Source organism: Phaethon lepturus, unplaced genomic scaffold, assembly GCF_000687285.1.
Source record: "Phaethon lepturus isolate BGI_N335 unplaced genomic scaffold, ASM68728v1 scaffold407, whole genome shotgun sequence".
Lineage (NCBI taxonomy): Eukaryota > Metazoa > Chordata > Aves > Phaethontiformes > Phaethontidae > Phaethon > Phaethon lepturus.
This window is the reverse complement of record NW_010550887.1, coordinates 37,177-56,795: the sequence shown is the minus strand read 5'-3', so window position 1 is coordinate 56,795 and position 19,619 is coordinate 37,177. Positions and strand designations below refer to the sequence as shown.

Here is a 19,619-nt window from a genome sequence, read left to right as displayed (position 1 = left end):
CCCTCTCAATGAGGCCTGCCAGTTCATAAGTTCATAAAATTTGTACAAGGCAAGGAGAGAAACCCATAAACATCCCCTAATGGAGCTGGAATTTTATTATTTATGGCTTGTCTATACACTGATGCTTTAAATGTGTGAGTAGCCACTCTTGATGCAATAAAGACATTGTTATAGTGATATGAAAGTGTTTAGACCCTTGATGTGGGGTCCCATCCTCACCTAGCTGTTTATGCCTATTTCTAGTTGTAAATCTATGTGGCTTAAAAACAGTAGCAACCACTCTTCTAACCAGGACAGTTTTAACTGTGTATCTTCTCAAGTCAGAGATCTGTGCTACACTAAGAATCTTTGCTGGGAGAAAAGCTGTGATTTAAACAGCATCTAAGGTCAGAAAACACTCTGTCCTGGGGAGGTACCTGGGAGTGGTCTTGATTTTAACTTTGGTTTAGTTAGCATGATTCCTGACATCAAGGTAACACTGTCTTTTTTTTTTTTCTCATAGGTTGGCTGGATTAATTGGCTTTCGTTCAGAAGGAACTTGACAGATCTATTTTGCTTTTGTTGAACCTCTCTACTGCATGTCCTAGGTCCAGAGGCTGCACGAAAGACAACTGAGCAATATAAAAATGTGACTCTGATAAGAGACTCCAAGCTTTCTGACAAGGAATTTTCTACTGATCAGTTTATAATTTCAATGTATAACCGAAGCATGCATAATAGTTAACCTGATAGGAAAAAAAGCTTTCTGAATAATTGTGACTGCCAAAAAAGCAGTCACCTGAAGCTGCAATATGAGTACTCCGTTAATCCCAAGCAAGTCATGTTATGCCCAGCTTCAGGACAACTGCAGCGAAATAAAAAATAATAATGAAAGCATAGTGAGTGTGGGGGATACCAATGCCAACCAAATTGTGACAAAAGTTAGAACCAATGAAGGGGATATTAAGAAACATGATTTGACAGATGAGAGTGGGAATATACACTCTGGAGTATCAGAGAAAGTTACTCATCTGAATACAGAGCAGAATAAACTTCTGACCTTCAAAGACTCTCGGACCTGTCACGCTGGTGTACAGGAAAGTAAGCTGCCCTCCACCACAACCAGGGAAATGGGGAAAGATTGTAGGACCAACAAAGCTAAGGATATATCAAGGTATATCAGGATTAGCCGAGGACAAAGTCTGTCCAATTTAAAAAGTAGCACAAATGATGCCAACCTGGAGGTTATTTCCAAAGGTGATGTTGATTTCACCCAGAACTTTTCTAAGGGTAAAATGTCCAGGACTGTGGAGATGGAGAGGATAAAGAGGCTTTCTTTGGGAAGACCAAGTAAATTCTCTCCTCAATCTGAAACATTTTCAAAAGACTGTGTTGGCCGCGTGTCATGTAAACGCCTGCTTTCTGCATCATTGGACTCCATTGACAGGTCGCACCATTTGATAGGAAATACAGAGAAAAAACCATCCACTGATCATTTTCTTGGGATGGTGTTTCATCCACTCGACAATACCTCAGAAGAAAATATTGTATTTTATTCCAAACCATCTACCTCAGGGAACAAGAAAATAAGTAAACCAGAAAATGTACCAAATGTTAATGTTGAAAGCACACTGCATACTTCTCATTCTCAACATTCAGCTGTTAAGCCCAGTGAGATTGCTAGTAAATCAGAAGCACAATTAGGTCAGGGTGATAAAAGTAAAAAACTTGAGCTTAAGACTACACCATCGCTACAATCTAAGAATACGTGTCAACAAAAGATTGAGAGAATTATGCTGGTAGAGCTCCTGGGATGTCAAAAAGATGAAAATACAGCAGTGCAGGAACAGAAAGGCTCTGGGTCTGACGCATCAAAATTTCAAGCATCCCATTTTCAAGACACTTGTAATAAAGTAGAGGATCAATTGTCAAGCCAGGTGGTAGCCTATCCTGATGACAAATTGCTAAGCGATAACCTCACCATCGGTGGGGAACGGAGAGGAAACAATGACAGTGACAACAGGGCAACAGGCCAGGATAGTGAGGAATATTTTACTGACAAAGAAGTGGAAACAATATTGCCATTCATCTGTGGTAGTAAATCCAGTGGCAAAGTGACACCTAGAAAAAATGAAAATTTACATGAAGTTGATGCAGATTGTGCTGAAACAGTTGGTGAACAGTTATCTCTTATACATAACATTAATCTACCTGACAGCAAACCCTTGAAAGTTAATGAGAATAAACCAGCGCTAGTCAAAGGAAACACTGAGGATGCTGCCATGCCTGCTTCTGATCTCTCAGATCAGCACAGAGCGTGCAGTGCAGAGACAGTGTCAAATCAACAACCTGACAACCATGACAGTGATTTGGAAACCTCGAGCTTTTCAGTTCCAAGTAAAAAGGCAGCAAATGCACAGAAACATCCTCCAGAAGAAGCACCAGAGAGCTGTAAGTTTTCAGCAAAGGCTGGTGCCTTTTTATGTGTCCCAACTCCCACGCGCCCGGTGGCAATGCTGGATGTTAATAGTCAGCCCACACTATCAAACAGTAATTTGAAGGACCTTTATGCACTTCCTGTTGACAAACTGTCACCCTCCTCGGTCATACCTCCCATTGACAGCACGCAGTTGTTAAACATATCCCCTAAAGTGCCTATCAAGCCTGCCTGCAGCAGCGCCATCCCAAAACCTATCCTGGTCCACTCCAAGGGCTCCCTTGCAGATAAGGTGGATGTGGACAGTGACTGCAGCGAAAAGGTGGAAGAAAGCATCGAGATGAAACCTGCCATACCGAGGCCCAAACCCGTGAGACCTAAAATCATCACATACATTAGAAGAAACCCTCGTTCGATAGAGCAGCTCGACCCTTCGTTTACGCCGGCAGGGCTGCCCTTCGGTACCCCTGCGTGTGGCATGCCCATCACTACAGAGCAGAAAGCATCCAACGGAGGGGAGGTGAAGCCGACCAGCATCCTGTATGACAAATTTAAACCCGACCTCCAGAAGCCAAGACTCTTCAGTTCTGGGCTGGTGGTGTCAGGAATTAGGCCCCCAGGCCATCACTTTGGTCCAATGAGTGAGAAATTTCTGCAGGAGGTAAGGGGGCCTTTTTTGTATGTATTTGCTTACTTGTTGCTGCCAGAAGTTAGTTCTCAAACCTCAAATAAGAAATAAATCCTAAATCAAGGCAATGTGTGATCATTAGAAATAAACTTAACTGTTTCTGGCACTGACCCTGTTGCGATGTCTGACCTGTGTCTGGAAGGTGTCACAGTGTTCCTCTTCCAATGTTTCCCTGTAAACTGGGATGTCCCAGCGTAAATAGGGAAGTTTAGTAAGGAAAAGACACACTGTTTGAATTTATCCATAAATGGAGTTTATTTTTTTTTCTCCAAAGAATAGCTTTGAGAAATGAATTTAATTTGCCCACAGAGACTTTTTGTCTTTAACGGGAAAGTTGGCAGGTTTTTGCAGACAGAGCACTTAGAGGTCTAAACTAATTCCCTTCTGTTTAGCTGTACTGAAACCCAGGGACTATCAGAGCTCTTGTTAGATTATATATATCATACAGAAAAAGATTTACTTTTGATTCATTTTAAAGCAGTGTGATTATTGAACTGCATCTTAAATAAGAAATCTCCTTCCCCTGGAAAGCCATCCCAAACATCAGCCAAAAGGTGATGGAAGTCCCTCTGGCCAATTCTGGCTCCTGATATCTCACTGTTTCCATCTCGGTAAGTTGGACAGGAGTCTTGGTCCTGCTGGGAGGTGAGCTCAGTGGAGGAAGGTTGACCTTGCTTGGAAAGTGGAGAAAGGATAGGGAAGAGGGAGCTACATTTGGGTCCATGATGTGCCCTTGCATCCTCTGCTCTGGGACCTGTGGTAGCTCAACAACCAAACTTTTTATATAAATACTGAAGATAACACAAGTGTATTTAATTTGAACCAGTCTTTTAAAAAAAATAACTTTTTTTGCTGCATGTCGCATGGTGTTATTGAGGCTATTTTAATGGCTGCCTCATTCTACATACAGTATTTATCCAAAGAAAAGCATTGAAATAACAAATTTGGTGACAGTGTTGACAATCACAAGTCATCAAATACCCAAATTAAGATATCGTGTGTGAGTGTAGATTGGCCCTTATGGCATGTTAACAGGCAACCTATTGAAGTGATCATGGTTTATAGTTTTTCATAGAGCAGCATCTCATCAGCACTTGCTGCCTTTTCCCCTCCACCTTCAGTTTCCAGCTTTCTCCCTTATATTTTCTGTCCAGAAGAGGAATTACTAAAGTCACTGTGAGCTTGTCTATGCCAGCCATTATTAGTATATCTTCACAATCGTATTGTACATGAAGTTATTACTGTTTAATGTATGGCTATGGAAATTAAAGCCAAAATAACCCAGACTGTGCAGCTGTTTGGCTGTTTATAGGGTGCATGACCCTCTGAAGACCATAGATGTCTGTGGTCTATACAATTGGGGTTCAGATAATCAGTTAGGATCAGCAGACACATCTGGGAGCAAAGGACCGATTTCTGTGTGCCACTGAGGACTGTTCTTAACATAAGAAGGACCCAGATTGTGGCAAGTCTGCAGCATGATTTACTCTCAACTAGAGTTAGAAGGAGGACGCTTATGGGCTGGAGAAGATCCAAAGCATCTTCTGTCACTCGTCCAAGAAATATGATTTTGGGTAGGTGTTTCAGTGAGGGAAGATTTGAACTCAAGCAAGCTGTTTCTTCAGAGAAGCTGGATTGCCTGGAGGAGAGGCTGGGAAGGAAAAGTCAATCAAACTGCAGTTTGTATAACGAGTTTGTGTTAGCCCAGGAGTCAGGAGCTGATAGCAGGGCATGGCATTTGCTCTTTCGGGCTGCCACCCTAAAAGCAAGTACCTTAGTCCCCTGCTAGTTGCGGGAATGTAAAGGGGACTGATTTAGCTCCAGTATAGATCAAGAGAAAGGAAAATGATTGATCCATGGAAGTGGACAGATGCTTAGAAGAGCAGCTGTGCACAGTACAGGTTCATAGCAGATGACTGATATATAATCTGAAAGAAAGCAATTAGGGTGGGTTGAGATAGATCAAAATCACCTGGTGAAGAGACAGTGTTGAAAACTCAGGGATTTTGGAGATAAGGAGATGCTGGGGCAGGATGGATACCCCGCATTTCCTTTCTGAGGGCAAAAAACCCCAGTCTGCCCTATTTCACACATCCAATTTGGGCTTTGGAGGACTTGCATTAGCATTTTATAACTCTTTACATAGCTATGATAGGGAGTGTTAATAGCTGCTATCAGTCAGACCTGTAATCTCTAGGCACCCTTCAGCTAGCTTAATGGTAGGAACAATTACATACCCCTCTGGGTGCCATGAGCTGGAAAAAATTGGAAGGTGCTGTCTTGGACAGGGGACTCCAAGGCAAGACCTGGAGAGCTGTCTGAGGAAGACCTGAGGGCTACCTCCATGCAGTGAGGAGCCTGCTGGGCTCCTTCAGCTGCCTATGCTAAAGCCCATGTAAGGGCAGCTCAGACAAAAATCCCGGCTGAGGCATGAAGGTAATCCAGCTGTGTTTAGAGACTGCATCCGTAATGGAGTTGAGTTAAGGTTAAATGGGCAGCCTTGCCTGTGGCATTGGCAGCTCCCTGAGTGCTTTTCTTTGGAACCTCGGCATGGTGTGGAGGTAGATCTTTCATGCCTGTCTTTGTCCAGAAAAAAAAAAGGTAGAAAACCCCTCAAAGTGAAATGCTTAAAAAAGCAGTCATTGTCCAGGGCAGACCGTTGCTGTTCACATGCTTCATCACAATGTGGGCTCTCCAACTCAGTGTGGACCTCAGCCTCTTCTACTCAGCACCAGTGGGAATTTGTGGCCACTTTGTGTTCCCAGTTACCTCTGTGGGAAGTAACAGAGCAAACCGTGTGACCCAAAGACTGTAGCCATGCTAGTGAACTGAACAGCGGGAGGGTATGGCCTCCAAGGCTCACACAAGGTTGTCCATACTGCTGGACTGGGACCACGCTCCCCAGCTCAGTGTCCACCTCTGCCGGCTTGTGCCCACCCAGAAGCTGTTCGCAAGGGCCAGTGTGGACGCGACCAACCTGGTCTGCAGGGTGAGAGTTTACCTGTATGGATATGGTCCATGCCTTGCCAGAGAGTGGTTCTTGGCTCGCTTTATTGCCTACTTTATCGGCTGCTGCTGAGAGCCCTGGTTCCAGGAGGGTCTGTAAGGAGGTGAGGAGGTCTGCTGATCACCAGGTCTCCTGCCTGCCTCCCCAAGGCTGCACCTGCCCTGTTCAGCCACCCCCTTGAGGCTGTTCCCCACCATGGACATTTTCTGCTCCAGAGTGCCTGTTGAAAAGAAAGGCCTGTAGGGGAAAAAGAGGTAAGGGACTTGTTTTATACGTAGGCAAACCAGCATTTTTCCCTGCTAATCTCATTATCTGAACTGCCCGAACCGATTTCACTGACTCTTTTCCCAAATAGTGGCCTGAGACAGGCACTTGACAAGAAATTTCTTGCTTGAGGCATTAATGTTTGATGATGTTATAAACAGAGTAACACAAAGGGAAGTGTTGGGCATCCTTACCTGCTGGCCATGCTGCCAGCTCTGCTCAGGATTACCCAGCCTGTGGAAATTCCTGTATGCCCCAAGTATTTGCTGCAGACTTTCCAGCTCTGACAACTTCATTAAATGGAGGGAGTGGGGAATGAGCAGACAGCCACACACAATAAACTCTGAGATGAGCTGCTTTTTAGTTGACAGGCTGCAACAGATCTTTTCTTTAAAAGTCCCTTGACCAAAAATCTAGTACAGGATGCTAACAAGTCTCATATTAATCCATATCTTTTTGAAGAGCTTTAAAATGGCCTTCTAATCAATAATTGCACATGATTCTAAGACCAGTTGAATTTTACACTTCATGAATTCACTGTTAAATAGAAAAGAAAAAATGTGTCTTATAGCAAGTTTATGTCCACCAAAACTGGGCTCTTCAAAAAAACCATCTATTTCTTGAGAGATATTTGGGTAAATTACAGTTGGACTTGATGATCTTAAGGGTCTTTTCCAACCTAAATGATTCTATTCTAAATCCTTCTCACTTCTCAGCTTGAGAAGATGTTTTATGCTTGTGGTTGATTGTTTTTGTGTGCATGTTTGTTGCCCTTCTGTGTTACTCGTAGCATACTGTCAATAAAGAAAAAAAATGAGGTGACTGAAGGTTTGGCTAAGCTGACCCAGTTTATAAAAAAATGCGTGGTTTCTATATTTAAAGATTTTTCTCTATTCCTTATACTGAATTACTTGTCATTGGTATGTTCACTGCCAGTTAAATATGAAACGGTAAGAAGTTTCTAGTGGAATCTCACTGAAATAAATTCATTAGGGAGAGAAAAAAATAACTGAATCTTACCCAGGAAAACAATCTCATATCCAGAAGTTGTAAATAAGAAGCTAAACATCTCCTGCAGCCCAAGCCTAGACAATCATCGATACAGTAAAAACCTGCATCCTAACTTGAAGAAATAGGTCATAGAAGTAAAACAAAAAAGGAAACAGGAAGATCTAATGGCAGGAAATAGGACTGCAAACAAAGGAAAAAATATAGAGCAAAAATATAATGCTTGGTGTTTGTTACATCTGCCCTCCTAGTTCCTGTGCAGAGGCCTCAAGGATTCTATATTTAATAGTTTAAGGCCAACCTTTTCTCTTTTAGCATAGTAAAGATTTACTAAATTAGGGTTAAAGCTCTTGAAGCAGCTAGGATCAAAGCTTTTATAGCCAATGTTGAAGTGCATATTCAAAATGCTTATAAGTGCTAAATAGAAATTGATTTGGCATATTATATGCATCATAACTTACAGCAGAGTTAATTAATTGGCAGTTATGTTTCCTCCTAGGTAGCCTGTGGCACTTTTTTGATTAATTTTTAAATAAATTTAGTTCAGATTTCCTATTTCCTAAGCCCTTTTTTTCCTCTGGCCTAAATGAGATGCACTGAAGAAACATTCATGGGTCCTTTCTAGATTATGATGATTTTACATTTTGTAAGAAAATAGTAAAGCAGTTGGACTCTATCTCGACGAGCAAATGGTTCTTTGCAACTGAGAGAGAGTAAAGCTAGTGACATTGCTCCGTGCCCTTGTCCTGAGTGATGAAGCAGCACGGCGAAGTGGGAGTCAGAGCCCAGCTTGAGAGTAGAAAAATGCAAGGGCTGAATTGGGGAACTGGGTCATTCTCAGACTGCAAGTTTTCTGGTAACAGCCAGTTTGCTGGAAACATTTCCAGCTTGGGACTTACTGCCCTCCCAGTATATACCCATTACAATACTGAGAGATTTGTCACTGATTTTATTTTATGATAAACAATAAATGTTTCACATCTACAAATTTGCTTTTTTTCTCTGGTTCAAATGGGCAACTGGGTTTTATAGCTCTGATTTGGAATATTCAACAGCCCCTTGAAAATGTAACGTACAGAAATGTGCCCACCTCCAAAATCAGGTCTCTTTTCAGGAACTTCAGGGGCACAGATTACAATGAACATTTTGCAGTAAGAACATATAGAGTTTTTTTTTTCTCACACAAAGGATTTGACAATACCATTTCTCTGAACTTAAAATACCTTCAGCTTTATTTTTAACTATCAAAGTTAAAACCGACTTCCCCCAAAATTGTATCTCAGTAAGAATATTCTAAATAACTTCTAATAAAAATTCCACTTACACACTCTCTTGGTGTATCTACCTCTGTAAATAACATAACCTTTCAGGACTTAAAAGTAACTTAATTTTTACTAATTGAAGATCTTCTATTTGTCTATTTTCTTTTTGGGAAGGTACCAGTTCTTTACTTAGGTTTGGTTGGGTTTTGAGACTGTAATGTGTGTATTTGTGGAGAGCGCTTCACGTGGTAAGACCATCACTTTTTGAAAGTGATGATCAGTCTGCAGTGCTCTGAAGTTCACATTCACAAGGAGGGAATATCAGCCTTTATAAGCAATTTAGAGCTCCATGTTCTCTGTTTTTATTGATTTATTGCGTAATATCTCTGATAATGATTTTTCTGTAGGTTGGGGAAAGACCTGCAAAAGATGAATTTTGTCCTCCACCATATACTCACTATGAGGTCCCACCAAGTTTTTATCGATCTGCCATGATACTCAAGCCACAGTTAGGACTGGGGGCAGTGTCCAGGTTACCGTCTGCAAAAAGCAGGATTCTCATTGCAAGTCAAAGATCCTCAGGTAGCTGTCTCCATCAGCAAGGAGAAATAACGAGTGCTCCCAGCCTCTATCATCCTGATGCTTCAGGTAAAGTATGAACTTTCTTTCCTTTGGGTGTAGTCACCAATAAGATTTTTTTTTTTTTTCAGACAGAAATATCACAAAATGAGCAGTATCTTGACTTGATGCTACAAAGCTCCAACAGCACTCTTTGAGGTGTGTCTTTCTATCCTGAGGCAAGGCTGACTAGGGACTCTGGGACTTGCACGAAGGTTGTTTAACAGGTCATTGCCAAAGAAGGAAAATCGATTTCAGTAATAATTCTCATTGTGCTCTTTTTTATCTTCCTCCTCCTTGTAAATGCCTGAAAAATCCTTGCTTTTGTCCTGCAATAAGAAGATAATGAGACATTTTCTTCTATCAAGAAGACCCCATTGTTCAATCTGAATATGATGTTCCCCGCTATGTTGTGCTCTGAAAACCTGAGCAGTGTTCAGGTGTGTCAGCAGAGACCTTGATTCTCTGAAGCTCTTTGGAGACAACATTTCTAATACCTTTTTCTTCCCAGCTACTTCCCAGCTCAGCATGACCCTGGGCAGAATTAGAGGGGAGGGAAAAGCAAGAGAAGAGTCAGAAGGAGAAGTGTGTGATGCCACAAGACAGAGATAACGGTTACTTCTACAGGACACTCCGTGGTAGACTGGAAAAGCTTGGAGGTTTTAACAATGTGCATTTAAGCAGCAGCAAGTTCAGAGACAACTGAAAATCAGTCATTGCCAGCATGAAACATAGCAGCTGTTTAACAGCCTATGAGTCTGCGGAGATTTTTAAAACATAGTCATAAGGGATAAAGTAATGACTTGAGGTCATATGGTCCCTCCTCTGGCCCAGGATGGTATTCATTCTGATAGATGTTTATTTAACCTGTTGATGAAAAACTATGTATAAAAACTTTCAATATGAGATCCTGCAGCCTCTGAAAGCTGGCTGCTCCAATGCGTTACCCGCTTTCAAGTTAAAAGTTTTCCCTAGTGTTTCACCTAATCCCCTTAGTTACAACTTCATTTTCTATCTGGAGTGGGTGTGGGGTCTTTCTCCTCTTTGCTGGTATTTGAAGACTGTTACTTTCTCTCTCCCCAGCCTACATATCTCCACACTAGCTGCAGAAGAAAATTAGAGGTGGAATAGAAATGGGTCAGAATGAGTCACTTACTCTGAGTGAACTGACCCTGGGAGTGAGTAACACAGTTCCCAGGATTTGGGGCTTATCAGAAAATCAAGGTTTGCTGTAACACAGTGCCTCTTGCCGCTATCCTTTGTTATTTAACCCTGCATCTGGAGTTTATCTATGTTGATGCCATTATCAGAAGCTGAACAAGCTCAGCTGTGTGTGACTTCTAAGACACTCCAAGCATGCATGCTGGGCAGTAAATGCCAGTTCAGCCCTGTAAGTTGAGTTCAATCAGCACCGAACATGGGGATACAGGTGCAGAGAGTCATTGGGTCATATTTTACATTTAAATGAAACTGCAAGAAGCTGCAAGTTCAGGATGTGAGTAGGGTAAGCCATTGCATAACAGGAGCCACTCTGGCACATAGATTTGAGAGGAATGTATGAACACGACCTATTAACAAACCCTGTGTCTTTTCTGATCCTTGGAAATGAACATTGCCTTGATTTTCATTCATCCAGCTTAATTATCCTGCATCACTGATGACTGCATACATGACTTTTCCTTAGCCATTTTTTATCCATATAAGAACTTGTCTAGTATGTATTAATTGACTGTCTTTCTATATTATGTGACATCCTAAATCTAAAGAGTATCAGCCTATCCGTCTTACTAATTGTCTGTAATCTTGACTTTAAAAATGCCAGTGAAAGAGAAGTATGCATTAGGAAATTGCAGTAGCTGTCAGTGAGATTCTTATTCCACTAAAGTTCCTATTTCCTAAAGTTTTCCTATTTCTCAAAAGTTGGAGTTTTTTGATCTTATCACCGATTATTTCTTGGACCTTGTCTGCTTTGGAGGTCAAATTTAATTCATAGCTCTCCATAATTTCCTTCCTACGACTGTTACTTTGTTTGTTTCTCTCTGGTCTATTGACACCTTGCTGTTTCAAAGATGCTATTAAAGATATCTCATGGCAGTCCAATAATCTGTCTGCCATCTCTTTCAGGATCCCAAAGTGTGTCTCATCTGATCTTTGGGCTCTCACTGTTTTTATTGATTTTAAATTATCCAAGACTTGTTCTGGAGAGGTTGCTAATGTCTCTAGTTTTTCATTGTCCACCCCAGGACACATTGTTTTCACTTCTGGCATCTCACCTTCCCTTTTCCTTGCGAGATGAAGAACATGTTTAATTTTCCTGTAACGTCTTATTCTGTTGCAAAGTATTTCCCATTGCTCTCTGTTGATTCAGCGTCTCCCCTTATTGATCTGTCATGTATTTCTGATACCTTATATTAGTTTCTTTACATTCGTTTATTTTTTACGTTTTATTTCCCAACTATCCATTTAAGATGGGCTTATAATCACCTTTTCCTTGTACAAAACTTTTTTCCTTGTATACCTCAAATGGCTTGATCTTTCTCTCAGAAACATATAACATCATAAGTCAGCATACCAGTCTTTTCATCTTTACTAATTTCTTTTAAGAAGAATGAATAGCTCATGAAAGAGGCTCAAGTGACAGCAGACAGGACAAGACTGGCAAAGGAGTGGAAGGGCAGCAGAGAACTGGTTCCTGCAGCTGTGTCCACACTGGTGCATGAACGCAGACCAGAGCTGGGACCCTGGTTGCTGTGTAGGGCTTGGATGGGACAGCAGCCCCTGGCTTGCCAGAGCTGGTGTGACGCTGACTGGTGGGGCTCAGAGCAGGGTCAGGCACCATCTAGCCAATTGTTTTAAGGTACCCAACACCATTTTCAGCTTTCTGTCAACTACTTACCCTTAATTTGACAGTTAGTTGTGGTATTAAACTTTAATCTGCATTATTGGTTTTGATGCAATATTTGAGAAACAGTATAAAATACAGCTTTGACGGAGTCATATTCACAAATATAAGCACGCAAAACACATGAGCATACGGTCAGTATACTGGAAGTGGTGCTGGTAAGCCCCTTACTCATGCATGTTGTGGGGTGTGAGGGCTTGGCTGATTGCAGCAAAAGCGGCTGGGGACTAGGAGGTATTTTTCTCTCAAGGATACCGGTCCTGCCTTCAAGACTGCTAATCGGCATCTCTTGCAGCTCCAGCCTGAGCTTTTAATCCAGTTTCTAATCCTAGTGATTTCAGTCCTGCCCCTGAGTAATGGACGCAGAAGGATCTAGCCAGTTGCCATCCCATGACAAAGCGTGAGGTATCACGGAGGCCTTTAAACTGAAACTGCCATGGCATGGTATCGAGGATGGAAGCAGTGCCTCATAAGGAGGATTTTATTCTCTTTTGCCATGCCATTCATAATGTAGAAGTCTGCTTAAGCAACACCGATAAGCGGAGTGGTTTGGCCTGTGTATACTACTACCAATAATGATACTCATAAAACTGACTCTGAAGAAATTGATAATTAAATCCCTGAACTGCTCTGATGGACTGCAAGTACATTAAGGGCTTTGTTAATTTTAAGACTCGCCAAGCAGAAAGTAAAGTAATAATGAATGATCCCACAAGCGTGACCTCCAAGTGTGATGCCTAAAATATGACAGGAGCAGTGATCCTTCTTCATCCGTAGGACACGTGCTGGCTCTGGCTGCGGGTTCTTCACTGAGCAGTGCTGCTCCTTAGGGGATGTTTCACCTCGGGTGGGTCCGGCAAGCAGCCTGACTGTAAGAGAAAGCATTCTGCACTGTAGGTAAGATAGGAAGTCATTGAATCATGATGTATTTAAAAGGTGTAATAGTGTCTCCAAAAGCTTAACATTTGTTTATTTTATGTAAATGAACTGCTCTTTCTATGGGAAACTTGTAATTCAAAACAAACACTGAAGGATACTGTGTCTATAACATATAAATTATGAATGCGTTTTACTTGGTTATAAAGACTTCTTGGAGCAGGTGTGTTAGGATTTGCATTAATTAGCTGATTATTTTGATGGGATTAATTTCTGATTTTGAAAAAGTATAACAGAAATCTCGTCATTAAAACTTCACTTAATTCTACTCATTAACTTCACTTAATTCTGCATTTGTTCAGTAGTTTGTTTTTTTCTCAAAGAGTGAGTTAATGAATCCTTATCACCTCTCTGTGTATTAAATTTGCCAGTCCTGAGGGTCTAGCAGTTCCTCTCATTTCTAAGCAAATCAACTCTTATTGATACAACTGATACATAGATCAGGACAGCAGTGTTTCTGATTTACTCAGACACCCACAATTATATGCATTTATTTGTGTATTTGCAAATGTATAATGTATTTCATCATGAACGCTACCATATGTCTACAGCTTTCTCCTGGTGGGAAAACTTTGCTTTCATGTTTGTTCTCAGGAGTACCTGATACTTGAACAAGTAAATGAGATTTGATGGTAGAAAAGGGGTTTTGAGGTTACTTCCTGAAATGTTGTATTACTGCTGCTCCAGCTGTGTGCTTATTTTAGAGGTTTGCAGTCTGAGGTACTTCAATTTCACCTGCAAACTTCTTAATTTTTTAAGGAGAGAGGTGACAAGGAGAGATTTCAGAGAGGAGAATATTCTCTATCCCCCACTAATCTGCAGTGTTTTCAGTTGGCACTCTCTGGGAGAGCAATCTGACTGTATTTCATGAAGAAAAATCAAGTGTTTTAAAGGGAGATACACACTTCTTCATCAGAGTTTTGCTAAGGACATTGTCACCATCCTCGAGACTTAGCCATATGCCACCTCTCTGCTCACAACAATTATTGCCTCTTAAAAGAACCAAAAGGCACCATATGAGAAGGGTTGTCTATCTGACTGTTGTACCAAATTGTCAGTTATAAGAACAGTATCAGCAACAATCTGGGTGCAGCAGCAGGCAAATTCTTCATACCCTGCCTCATCCCTGGGGAGAGCCAAGCATCATTGCGTCTGAGCAGCCGATGAGTAGCAGCTGAGCGGATGCGATGTGACTCCAGTGCACAAAGGAGCGTTCTTGCTGCTCTGGGCTTTCAGTGGAAAACGCCGAGAGTGTGGCTCAGGCACTGACAGTTCCTGTGCTGGAAGTTTCTGTGGGATGCTGCTGCTTTTCACATCAGCTACAAAGCGAACACGGATGTTTGCAGTTTGAATGAAGGGTGAGCTGACGAATTCTTGGGTTGGTGAGAACATGCTAACCAGCCTTGGGTTGCCTGGGAGCTGGGAAGGCACAGAGTAGCTTTTTTTGGCTTTTAAGTCTGAAGCAGGAGGACATGAGCATTTCCTACCATATGACAGGGGACTGGATGATCAGAAATTAATTGATGTCAGCAATGAAGTGTTTCACCTTTGGAACTGAACTGTCCCCGGCTTGACAGTATTTGGATGAGAGACCATCAGGGGAGCTGGGCACAACCTGCACACTGCTGCTTAGGTGTAAATCATTAAATCCTCTGTTGTAAAGGCCCTTTCCTCAGTTCTTGTTCAGAGAGAAGTCATTATATTTGTAACAGGGAAACCACAGAGGTAGCGGCAACAGAATCGGTTTCTTACTTGCACGATTTGTTTTTAATCTCCAAAGATATAAAAGTTTGGGTTAACTCAGGTGGGTTAACTCTGCTTCTATTCTCCCTGCTTACATAACCTTGCAGGTAACAACTTTGCCCCAGATTCCCCAATATGAAACAAGAATAATGATGTTCAGAGCACCTTACAAAAGAAAGTAAGCTCTGGGAGAAAATTACACCTAATGATTAAAATTTTAAGGGAAATGCTTGTCAAAAAACCCTCAAACCCATCACAGGAAAACAAAGGCGTGCCAAGGATTCCTGAATCGCAAGTAGAGCTGAAGTCTTGAACTGCTACTCAGTTTAACTAGAGATTCTTTAACTTTTCATTTGTTTCAGCTAAAACCTGCTTCAGATTTCACAGAGAAGTCACATGAAGATTGCTCTTTAGTTATACATGTGCACGGAGATGCGATTCACGTGCAGTGGGGACACATAAGAAGTCTAGCTCAGACTTTTCTTAAGGTTCCCCAGACACATCTGGTTTGTGTCAATCAGTTGCTACCTCAAAATGTTTTCATGTTTCTAGATGGGAACAGCTTGAAGTGTCATAGAAAATTGCTTGTGTGCCATACAGGCAACAATACTTAATTCTATAATTAGCTTCAGGCAGTGAGACAGCTGGAAAGATTTTTTGCCAATTTTTTAAGCTTATTTTGGCAGATTTTTATTAAAAGGAAAGCTGCTCATTAAAACAACTTTTGTTTTGAACTCCCAGACCTTATTTGCAGGAGTGTTTCCATACTTCTAAGGAACAGAAATAAAGAACATCCATCGTGAAATTTGATGATATCTAGAACAGAAAATATGTACAATAGGCTGTTGTCTCATGTATTTTAATGAGAGAGAAGATACAAAATGACTTAGCTTTAAGGATTTGAATGCATCCCTGATGAGGATAATGTCCTGCCCCCAGGTCCTCATGGTACAGAAGAGCTGGATTACAAAGAGAAGTGAAAAATGATTTAAGGATGATGATGAATTCAAGATACAAAATATTGTTAGTTCAGGGGAAATCTGAATTGAAGTCACAAACTGAAACATGCACGAAAGTAAGAGAAAACCCACTGCATCCTCTGTTCAGACTTGGGAGAATTATTTTGAAGAGGAGGTAGAGATGGCTGGGCAATTTGTCACCAAAAACCTTCTGGTTTTAAGGAAATTCTTTTTCAGTGACACCCGTGGTGTTTGGTGCGCTGCGGGCTGCAGGCTTGGTCACAGGGCAGGGCAGAGAATGGACAGCTGGGCACTCGGTGCAGGCATCCCTGCGGTTAAGTGGGGGACCTGGGAGTCCCAGGTGAACCTCACTTTCCTAGGGCAAGAACATTTCAAATGTTTTTTTAAACACAACCATTTCTAACCACCCACCCCCCTGCCCCAGTGGAATTTCCCCTATTCTGTTGCAGGAAATCAAATCTGTGATATTTATAGCTTTTTGCTCTAAAATGGAAAGATTTCTCCCTCCACCTCAGTTTTCAGAGGTTCTTAGGAAAAAAGAATCTCGACTCTCAGCTTCTGTAGTGCAGACCTGCTGGTGCATTTTTCAGAAACCTGCAAAACTCCCAAGAGGCAGCCCTGTACCTTCTCCCTGCTGCCGCTGACCCGGGCAGGTTCCTTGCTCCTGCAGCCGCTTGCCATGGGTACTCACCTCTGCTTCAAATCTGGAGGCTACCTGGGCTTGGTCCTGTCACCGCTGCAACACAGCAGAGTATTTTCCAGAGTGTGCCTGAGTTGTGTGCCTTTTATCACATGCAGTTGCCCTTGTGTAATTAGTCCTTTAGGTAGCTGGAGAAGCAGATACTTGGCCATGCCCAGCCACTAGCAAATGTAAGACTGTGCAGCCAGCTGGGTAAGCAAGATGGTCTGGCCCATCCAAAATACTGCTGAAGTGTTTGTATCAGCATTGGTGGGGGCATGATGAGTCTGACTGTGGAAAGGAGAGAGCACAGGATCATCCTTCCATGGTGAAAGTCCAGCTTTAGACTGAGTCCCACCATGCAGCAGCTGTTAACGCAGGAAGGTATTAGTCCTCTCAAATAGAGAGATTCTGTCCAAAAGATGATTAGCATGGCATTTCTAGCATTTGGGACTCTTAAAGCCTTCCGCTGGACACTTTTTCTTGTTCCTACATGAAAATCAGTTAACATGATTCACACTAAATGTCAGGTGTGTTGATAGCATTGAGGGAAACGTTGAGATCAGGTTTTGTAGTACTTTTCTGCGGAGTCCTTTAGATGTGACGTGGATGTCCCCGGCAGTGGGGAGAGAAGATGTCTGTCTTGATGGTGCTTTGCAGATAACCCTAAACCAGTTAACAGACCACTGTCAAAGCAATGCTGCACAAGCCTAGCAGTAAACAGTGGTGGTAAACATCACTGCTTATCTGTTCTCTGTGCTAATGTGTCTGCATGGCTCTTCCCTGCACCTGGAGCACACAGCTACCTCCGAGCCCATCTTCACATAGTTCAGAAGAAGCCAGATTGAGGATCAAGTCCAAAATTGTCCCTGTTGGTGCCAAAAAAGTGAACAGGGATTTTAACAATCTTTTATTTCATGCTGTAGATATTTGTTAGTTTCATTTGGGTTGCTCTCCACAGCCTGTCTTCCTCTGGGATGGTAGAGGTGCTGCAGTCAGACATCCATCTCCTTGTGTCTTAATAAAGACCTCAACTTGTGAAAAGTGGGTACAAAAAATGCGTTTTTAAGAGTCTGTAGTATATAAATTATTTTGTTCATTGAGCAAGGAGCATTTTTTAATGTCTTTTATAGTGCTGTGTTTCATAGGATAACAAAACTCTTTCAAGCTCGGTGTTACACATATTTCTATTTCAGAAGAAAAGGCTTAGTTTTGTTAAACAAAGCTTAGTATTATTATTGTGATGAGGTACACAACTATCTTTCAAAATCCCCATAACATTTTTCTGCTCAAAGGAGTTAGTCTTGTTTTCTATAAAGTCTCAAAGTGTAATACTTCATTAAAATTAATAAGGCTGTGACCTACATAGTTTAAAAAAGAATTAAATTTTATAATAATATGAAGCCCATATGCTTGTGCAGTTAATTTCTATTTTTCCTTTTTATTATGAATGTTCACTCTTCCTTTGAAGTATGTGTCAGGCTAATGCACAAATAGTGTTCCCCAAATGAGAATGGAAAAGGGGTGACTTTGTGGCCTTTTCTGGCAGAATATGTTGGTAGTTTTAATGTTGCCTTGTCTCCTAACCCACTAGTCCTGATGACTAGCTGATTGACTGATGACTGTAGCATTGTCTTTTGGAGAACTTTTTTGTGTTTTGGAGGGGTTTTTTTGTATGTTTGCTGCTCAGGATTCCACAAGGAACAGGAGTCTGATATTGTCAAAAATACAAAGAAAAACTGTCCAAGTTTTATGTACAGTTGAGATCCAGATCCACCTGGTATGCAGATCTTCCAAGCAAAAGCAAACTCGAAGCTTTGGTCTGTCCATGAAGACAGATTGGGGTATTTATGGACCTGTGTTCTGGATTTGCCTAGAAAAGTTTGCCTAAGCAAGAGCAGCAGAATATGGGTTAGGACACAAGCTGGAGACAGCTGAGCAGTTAGTAGTTACCACAGGCAGACATGGTAGTTGAATTACTTTTGTTGCCTGAATTCATCTGTTACAAGCCTGCTATTGGCAGTTGTCTAAGACTTGGTCGGTGTCATTCACATAGGCTGATGGTTTATAGTGACGTGAAGTCCATCAATGGAAATGGCTAGTAGGATGTTAAAACAGTACAACTTTACAGGCACATCCTTGTTTCCAGGCTTGGTGGAAGAAAAGGGCATTTTCTTTTAGCAAAATTTGAAAGAAACTTCAAAGAAGTGTTTTCTTTGATGGAATACAAAGAAGTCCTGTGTCCTTGAGGATTGTTGGTGTTCTACAATAGCTTCCAAAATTGTAGACTATGTGTAGTGTGTTTGTCTCTAAGTTTCTTTTAATTGGCACATAACAAATATAAAACTAGAAAGGGATACAGCATAAAAGAAGATAGCATTGAAGAAAAACTTAACAGACTTGAACTACATTACTTTGCTGGAAGTTTGAGTTATACCTCATGGGTCCTTGCTGCATTTCACGTTTTAAAAGTTATTGTGAGCTGTAATTATAGCACAGAACTCCTCTTTAGTGGAGCAAAGAATAAGACATCACTGCAATTTGAACAGCCGTTAAAACTTGTTTTCAGTCTTTATACTGATTTTATGTAGCTGGGTGGTACAGGTAATGTACAGCATGTCCCAGTTTAGCTTGTTTAATAAAAATTTCTTTCTTTTTCCTTCTTTCAGTTGATCTTAAGAAAGGCTCATGTCCAAGTGCTGCAAAGTCAAATCTCCCCAAGCCATGCCAGTCTGGACTTCGTCCTCCAGGTTATTCACGGTTGCCAGCAGCTAAGCTGTCAGCATTCGGTTTTGTCAGGAGCTCAAGCCTATCGTCTGTCTCCAGCAACCAGTCAAATGACAGTGCTCAGAGTGATCAAAGCAGGACAACCAGCCGTAAGTCCAAAAATCGTCCTTCTTTCTGGGGGGATATTAAATAGATGCATTCCAGGATTGTCCAGATTGGAGTTTGCTAATGGAATTGGTGCAGCACTCACTAATCAATCCTGTGCCACTGAGTTGTGGGTTTGGTATCTTGATTTCCCAGTGTAGTTGTTAAAAATGTTGTTAAAAATAAATGAACAGTTGCTGAATGTACATTGCATATAGAAGGGGTTGGTTTCCCTGTTGCAGAGA

General features: G+C 41.5%; 1 protein-coding gene across 1 annotated transcript; it reads left to right on the top strand.

Annotated features, from left to right (window-relative positions):
• Nucleotides 1-791: 791 nt before the first annotated feature.
• Nucleotides 792-19,379, top strand: LOC104614845 (microtubule-associated tumor suppressor candidate 2-like; the record flags this gene model as incomplete). Its single annotated transcript, XM_010290666.1, has 3 exons — nucleotides 792-3,077; nucleotides 9,053-9,293; nucleotides 19,173-19,379. Coding segments are annotated over exons 1-3 (2,734 nt in total), but the record flags the coding sequence as incomplete, so codon positions are not given.
• Nucleotides 19,380-19,619: the final 240 nt, after the last annotated feature.